The 7870-nt window shown below is 48.2% G+C and overlaps 1 protein-coding gene across 1 annotated transcript; it reads right to left on the bottom strand.

The window, feature by feature from the left end:
- Positions 1 to 497: 497 nt before the first annotated feature.
- Positions 498 to 5001, bottom strand: RASL11B (RAS like family 11 member B). The gene is made up of 4 exons (XM_003933629.4): positions 4639 to 5001; positions 3968 to 4024; positions 2769 to 2845; positions 498 to 1989 (listed from the first exon to the last, which is right to left on the bottom strand). The coding sequence occupies exons 1-4, from the start codon at positions 4778 to 4780 to the stop codon at positions 1519 to 1521; spliced, it is 747 nt and encodes a 248-aa protein (XP_003933678.1). The 5' UTR covers positions 4781 to 5001; the 3' UTR covers positions 498 to 1518.
- Positions 5002 to 7870: the final 2869 nt, after the last annotated feature.

Genomic DNA, 7870 nt, shown 5'->3' with positions numbered 1-7870 from the left:
GATTTCACAGCCCAGATCCGTGACTGCAAACTTCTACGGCGAGAATAAAGTGCATCTCCTGAAAGCAGCATACCCAAAGAGGTCTGCCAAACACAACATGTGTCTTAGTCATCTTAGTGTCCAAGCATGAATACCCTCAAGGCCGTGCTGAATATGTGGAGCCAGACATCTGTCTTAGTTATACCTGGGAGACCATGAAGTTAGTAAGGAGGAAATAAGCTACCCTGGACTATGAAGCAGCAAGTTACAATTTACAAGGCTCACAGGCTGTGGCCTTTGATAAGTTACTGATCTTACTCTACAAGCCTGTTTCCTCATCTGTATAATGGGGAGAATACTAGAATGCACCTCCTTGGATTGTTGTGAGCCTTGAGAGATAACCCCTGGAAGGCACAATGCCAGATTCAACGTGCCCAGTAATCACAGGATACCAGGTCATACTTTGTCTAAAGGGCAGACGGTTAACATTTCAATGGAGATCAAGATCAGGTGTCTGCTCTTTTGAAAATGAGATTTATTGTACGTAAAATAAATTAATTACAGTTTAAGCCAAAGCATGAGTGGCTTTTTAAAGTGCATCTGTGGAGGGGATCTGGCAGGTAGCCCCCGCATGTGTTCACGTGCTGTAAGAGAGTGTTTTCGTATTTCAGCCACCCTTCGGCACGACTCAGCCAGGCCCAGGAAGCAACCCAACGTCATTGCCATGAACCATTTACACAAGTCACACCAAAGTCAACGGACACATTTTTTTTTCCTGATGGAACAGTTAAAAACAAAAAAAGCTATACAAAGCCTGAAGAGTGTGAAGTTCACAGCCACTCGACACACACCCAACTGAGCATGCTCATCCTGTGAGAGGGAACCATCTCTTCCCTGCAACCCATGCGAGCTGACTGATGTCTGGGACACAGACTATTCTGGCCCATAAACTTGACCCTTTTTTGAGGGGCAGATTTTCCATCTTGTTCGTAAAGAAAGAAATCTGGGTATCCTTCAGGTTAGAAAGGCATTCTGTAAGAATAGTGTTCCAGAGCTACAAATGGTACTGGTAAGAGAAAGGCAATTCTTCCTCTTGGGGGGAAAAAAGGAAAAGAAAGAAAAGAGAAAAAAGGGGAAAAGGGGAAAAAGAAAGCCTGTCAACGCTTCATCTGTTTCTTTCATTCCCACCATAAATCACATCAATACATTTGGTGAAACTGCAACGGACCACCATTTACAAGGTAGCTGAAAGCAAAACCAGGGCAATTGTGCCCCCTCGCCACTCCAAAGGAAAAGACACAGAGTACATTTCACATATTCAGAGAGTGGCTCGGTGGGCTCCCTCAAGCCTCATCAATCCCGCCCCCCTGCTCAGAACAACACTTCATTTTCTGTAGCAGTTCTATAGGCCCTCTTGGTCCTTCTGCTCCAGCCCTTTCTGGAACCAGGAATCACGGCCAATATTCAACGTTCCTGCACTGGGAGAACCTCAGGCCCTCTTCCTGGGAAGACTAAACCCCGCTGAGTGCTCCTCCTGCTTCAGACGGAGGTGACAGTCCTCACTTTGGCAGAGAGAGCTTGCTTAAACCTCCTCTTCAGGTCCTGCATGTTGGGTGACTTGGGCCTGGGAATGAGGGAGGTTCTTCGCTTCTCCGGTGTGCTGCTAGGCTGCTGTTTGTGACTGACCTCTTTGCAGAGGACATGGAAGGCGCTGTAGACATCATTATAATTTTCACTGACAGACACTTCATAGAAGGCGCAGCCTAGCATGCCGGCCAGCTGCAGTCCAAGCTGAGGGTCAACCTGTTTGATGTGCAACAGGTCAGCTTTGTTGGCCACGACCACCACAGGTAGCCGGGTGCCCAGGTGCAGCTGCTGCACGTGCTGGTGGAGCTGGCTGATGAGTTCATAGCTCTTGTAGTCAGTGATGGAGAAAACGAGCACCACAGCATCTGCCCAACGAATGCACCTATTCAGCTGTTCGCTGCAGCTCAGGCTGTTCTCATGGACCTGAAAGAGAGGGGTGATGGCAAGGTGAATGCTGGTGCAAAGAGCCTGGGCTTAGGGGGATATCAAATTCAAAAGAGCCCTTCATGGTAATGCCAGGTTGCGGGCCATAAACAAGTTCTATCCCACACACTTTGGCTTTCTTGACAATATGTTGATCCAGCTGCACAGAGTTGGAATAAATAACAGTGCAGCTCACCACACTCAAGTGGAAAATTGACCTGCAGAGAACTCCATGCAGAGAGACTTTGTAGTTTCACAAAATGGGAAATTAACTGGCTAGACAGTAAGTCTGGGGAAGTAAAGATAGGAGCTGGAAGCATTTAAACCTGGATAACTGCCCAGTTCAGGAGGCAGGGGAAAAAAACCCTAGCATGGAGCTTTTGTCTATAGAGCAACTTTCCACGGTATAAAAGAGATTCCAAGTATTTGCAGACTATACCCAGGAGCTTGGTTTTTCATGCCAAAGACACATCTATTAAAATTGAACTTTTTAACCATAGCAAGGAAAACGCCAATTCTAACTGCATCTGGTTTGGGCTTTCTGGCTGTGTTGAATCCTTCTAAAGGAAGATTTCTGCCCCTTAGCCAAATCTCCCAAACTAAACCACGCTAAGATTGACCAACAGCCAGATACAATTGAGTTGTCAAACAACATGTAAAAGTCTAGATGTGACACCCCAAATTTCTCTGCTCCTGCAGGGTGAGGGACTTTGAGAAAAAGTGAATGATTCTGCAGCCAGGAAGGCTCCCCTTTCACCCAGAGTCTCAGAGCTTCTCACCTGAATACCTGGAGTGTCTTGAACCTGAATAGCCAGGGTTTCGCCTTCTATTTGAACTTGTCTGGTATAGAGATTACCTATGAAGGCAAAGACAAAAAACTATGTGCTTCCATCTTGTAAAACTTTTAAAACATTGTGAGTTTTTTAAGTTTCAAAAAAATGCACAACACAGAAATGCACACTTGAAAGCTATAGTTTATTTCTATTTAGTGGGCTTAAGATTTTTTTTTTAAACAACAGCAAGTTCAACCATATCTTAGATTTACTAAAACCAGGGCAAAGTTTGCAAAGTGTTTGAAAACTTATTTATCAATTTTAAACAAAGTTTCCGTTTTTAGAGTACTCTCTTGATGCAAATTTTCTCACTCAGCCTATGTGAGGTTTCTGTTTTCTTGAGGACTTGATCATTCTTTGACTATAACTTTGTATTTTGATCGTTTGATATAATGACTTGCTAGACAAATACTGTTAGTAAACACTCAGCTAAGGTTATCAGTCGGAATGAAAATGTGACATAATGATAATCAGCTCTACATCGAAGCAGAAGGCTGCCATGTCTTATCGTGGGATGGCTTACACAACTCGTTTCACAGAATCCCCCATAGATACTCATATGGTCTTCAGATTTAAGCAATTTGCTAACAGAGCATAGGGAGAAAGCTTTTAAGCCTCCCCAGTGGCTATTCTTAATCACGGGGATTGAAAACTGTGTCCTCTCATTTATTCAGGAATTCTCCTCCTAAAATTCTACCATCCAGTTATTTGCCTTTGTTAAGAAAGGAGAACTTTAGGTTTACAACTGCTTTCCTTTGGCCTTTGCTTTAAAAGGTCATCTCTGAAAGGCAGCCAGCAGAGAAGGAAAGGGGTGGGGGGAGGAGCGGGCCATCTTTTTTTTATGACTTTTGCAGGAGTGTTTTGAAGGGAGAGGTTCTTGACTACAAAGGGTGCTTCCAACTGGGGTCCCTATAGTTAAAACATACCAAGGGGAATACTTTCAGGCACTTGATAAAATGATGAATGGGCTTGGAATGGAATGAGGCCAGATGGCAGTTATGGGGGGTGGGGGCTGGAGGATTGGGGAAAGTTGTAAGTGGCAGGACCCTCGGGCTCGGGACTGTCACTGAAAGAACCTGCCTGGAAAATGGGAACCGCAGGCTTCCTGCAATGGGACAGAATTTTTCTCAAATGCATCGCCTCACCTGCATTTCGCTCATAGTCACCGATGAATCGTTTGGTGAGGAACCGGACCACCAGTGCTGCAGGTCAGGAAAAGAAAGGAAAAGTGTTAAACTTGGAAGTTAGATTGTTCTCTACCCCACCCCCAACCTGGAAAACAGCTCTCCCAAAGAAAGCCATAGATGGCCACCAAGTGAAATTCCTACCCTGTAGCTCCTTGACCCCTCTTCCAGACAAAAAGGAGGGGGCTAGAAGGCATCGTGAATTATGTCTCCGTGCAGCTGGAAGGGTCACTGGGCCCACCCCCTCCTCTGAGCCTGGCTGAGCCACACCTAAACCTTCCGGTAGATTCAAGTCTTCCTAACCCTCCAGACCTCCCAGAGGGGCCAGGTTCACTAACTCCTCTTTCTGTGCCAGGCACTACCAGAGGCTGAAACACCCCAAAGTCCTGATCACGGCGGTGCCGGTGCTGCCGGGAAAGCCTCCTGACCATTCTGGATCCCGGTTTCCCTCCTCCGTGGAAGCAGGCGGGAGGGTCGACCACGGCTAAGCCCCCTCCCGAGGGGCCGCGACTCCCGGCGGGAGGCGGCGAGCGGTCGGGCTGCAGCTCCCACCGCTCCCCACGCCTCGCTCAGCCGCAACTCCGGTCGGGGGTCGCCCTCGACCCGCCCCGGGGCTAAGCGCGAGGACTCACCGGTCTTGCCCACGCCGCTGGCGCCCACCACGGCGATCTTGACGAGGCGGCGGCCAGCGGCGCCCAGGCAGCAGTCGGCGGCGGCGGCGCTGCCCGGCGCGGGGTACTCGGCGATGGTGCACATGTTCTGAATGAGGCGCATCGCCTTGGCCGCGGGGCACCGCGCGGGAAGGGACTGCGAGGCTGAAAGCGGCTAGCGCTGCGCGGGAGCTGCAGGGAGGACCCGACTGAGAGGCTTCCCCGGTAAAAAAGAAAATGATAATAGTAGTACCAACAATAAATAAGCGCAGGTACGGGCGGGGCGGGGCCGGACGCAGGCGCTCCGCGCGGCTCAGGCTCCGGACCGAGAGTGCACCCGGGCGGCGGGCGAGCTGTTTTCTCCCCGGCCGGCCCCGCCCCCTCTTCCCGCTGCCAATCCCAGGGCGCCCTGCACGAGGCCCCGCCCCCGGCGCCGCTCCGCGCGCGCGACGCCCCCGGGGGCGCCAGGAGCCACTGCGTAGCCCCTGGAGGCGCAGGGAGAAGGGGCGGCGGGCGAGGGGAGCCGCGGGTGGGCCGGGGCGGTGTGGCCCATGGCCGGCGCCCCGTAGGTCCCGCCGCGCCAGCACGGGGCAGATGCTGTGGCTGTGGGGCCAGGAAGAGAGCCCAGCCTCCGCCCGCGCCGCTGCCCAAGCGCGCACTCCATGCAGCCCCCACGTGGGGCGCCTGCTCGGGGTGGGCCGGGAGCGGCCTTTGCTGCCGGGCTTAGTGCCCCACGCTGTAATTTGGAGCGATTGGGCACATCCCGGCTCATAGATTCGGCTACAGTTGCAATCTTCTACAAAGACCCCAGCCTAAGATCTTTAGACTCCCTAAAAATGTGACATATGAAGCAAAAATATCATCCACGTTTTGTCCTAGACTCACGTTCTCTGGCTCTTGTCGACGGCGCAAGCTAACGCGAACACACACGGTCCGGCGCAGGCACAGCATGCCCAGAAGCGGATCAAGAAGTAATTATAGAACAAGCTTTCCAGCGTCTCACTCACTCACACCTCCTCCAAGAGCTGTGAAATGGAAAGAAAACAGTCACCCCAGCTGCGACGACTGAAGGGGCCCCACACTTCGGCCGTGGTCATAAGACGCCTCAAGAGTTTAGAAAGTGGCTTGATGCCAACGAAGATGTGAGCCCTGCACTCCTAAAATCCCAAGCTCCAGTCCCTTACAGTCTCATCTGAGAAACACTTCAATGGCAGGCCAAATTCCTCCTGCAAGCAACATTCTGTAGCTGCAACTGATGGCAAGATGTCACCAGAGACGCGAGTTAACCGCCCCCATCCCCCATCCAAGTCCTTCTCCCCTTTCAACCTAGTCCTAGAGGCTTTAATGCTGGGGTATGACAACAAACTGTGGCTTTGTGTACCCACCCACATTAAAGGCTAAAATGCGCAATAAAATAAACTGATGTCCTTATCCACACGTCAGGCATCTCATTTGACCCCCTCTTCCAACCTAAACTTAATTGACCGGGCATTTGACAGAATTTATGATCCTCAGCCAGTTTAGACTCTGAGATGAACCTCTTGTCTCCAGAGGTTTAGGTGTTTGCAGGAATGCAAGGAGAAACAGAAAGGTAGTCTCAAGGTAGCAAGTCTTCTAGGATGGGCCACATGATTAGAAAGAAACGCAATCTTACAATAAACATAATACAGGCTTACTTCTAGGGCGATCACTAGAACAAAATAAACAGCCATTTGAGTCAGAAAGAAAAAGAGCATTTCCAATATACGCCATGTCTTTCTGCATGGTTTAAATCAGACTTGAATGTCACTTCTATAAAATCAAACTTTGCAAGTCTATAATTACAGGTAACCATGTGCTTTTAAAATCGTTCCCCTCCAAAAAGCCTGCAATTCTCTCATGCTTACATGGTAAAATAATTATGAAGGCTAAAGTATTTGTTTAACGGCTTTCTACACACACACATACACACACACACACACACAAACACACACACAGACATGACAAAAGCTGTCAAGGGGAATTTTGCTTTGAATAATTTTAGCTTCTTGGGCTTGATTTTCATTACCATAAGCCCATACAAAACCTGTGATTTTTCTGTCTGCAACACAAAGGCTTGCTTTGGTATTCTTATTTTAGATCTAAATGATCTGGCTATGCTTTAAAGAACACAGAAAAGAAAGAAGCAAGAGAAAGATGGAGAAAAGAGACCTAGTCAAATTCCAAATATCTAGCATATAGCCTGTCTCCACTCTACCTACTTCTCCTTCTGGGACATTCATTCATTAAGTTGAAAAGAGGACGGAGACAAGGCAGCAGAAGTGATGATACATAATGAGTGCTTATTTCATTCTACGTTGTACACAAGAGGTTTTGCATTTAAAAATCTCGTTTGACCTTCATAACAGTCCTGTGAGGTAGGTATTCCCATTACTTCTAGTTGCTGTTATCTATTGCTGCTTAGTAAACCACCCCAATCTTTAGTGGCTTGCAGTTCTGTGTGTTGACTAAGCTTAGCTAGGGGTTACTTACCTAGGGTCTCTCAGGTTGTTGCAGTCAGACAGCAGCTGGGGCTGGTATCATCTGAAGGCTCAAGTAGGCTGAACATCCAAGATGGTATCTTTCCTCACATGTCTGTGTGTCAGCTGGAATGGGTGGAACAGCTGGGACTAACTCAGGCTCTCTCACAGCATGACAACAGGCTTCCCTTCCACGGAGCAGTCTAAGAAACAAAACAGAAGCTGCCAATCTCTTAAGATCTATGCTTAGAAATTGACACAGCATTACTTCTACTCTGTTCTATTGATCAAGTGGTCACAGAGCCCACCCAGATTAAAGATCAAGGGGCAGGAACATCAATTCCATCTTTAAATGGAAATGGTGTCAAAGACTGTGTGGCCATCTTTAATTCACTACACTTCCATTTTGCATGTGAGAGAGCAAAGTCTCAAGTTAAAAAATTCCTCCAAAGTTACATATCCTGTAAGGAACAGAACCAAAATCTGAAAAAGATCAATAACCTGTCTCAAAAAAAAAAGAAGACGAAGAAGAAGAAAAAAACAGCCAGAGGGTTCACAATAAGATGATATCCTATGATGCAATACTACTACGCAGTTTAAACTTCTCTCTTTCCCTTTCCCTCTCCCTCTCTCTCTCTCTTTTTTATTTTATCTTATTTTTTGTCAAGCTAAAAGAGATGAGGATGGGGAATTGAAACATGAGGGCTTTGGGAAGG

Source organism: Saimiri boliviensis, chromosome 3 (assembly GCF_048565385.1).
Source record: "Saimiri boliviensis isolate mSaiBol1 chromosome 3, mSaiBol1.pri, whole genome shotgun sequence".
Lineage (NCBI taxonomy): Eukaryota > Metazoa > Chordata > Mammalia > Primates > Cebidae > Saimiri > Saimiri boliviensis.
The sequence above is the reverse complement of the archived record's forward strand: the minus strand, read 5'-3'. Positions and strand labels throughout refer to the sequence as shown.

Excerpts from the sequence above, each read along its gene's own strand:
- RASL11B (XM_003933629.4), bottom strand. The coding sequence starts at position 4,780 with ATGCGCCTCATTCAGAACATGTGCACCATCGCCGAGTACCCCGCGCCG. Across the intron at positions 2,846-3,967 it reads TGACTATGAGCGAAATGCAG|GTAATCTCTATACCAGACAA; the intron begins GTGAGGCGATGC and ends TTGCCTTCATAG. Across the intron at positions 1,990-2,768 it reads AAGACACTCCAGGTATTCAG|GTCCATGAGAACAGCCTGAG; the intron begins GTGAGAAGCTCT and ends CCTCTCTTTCAG.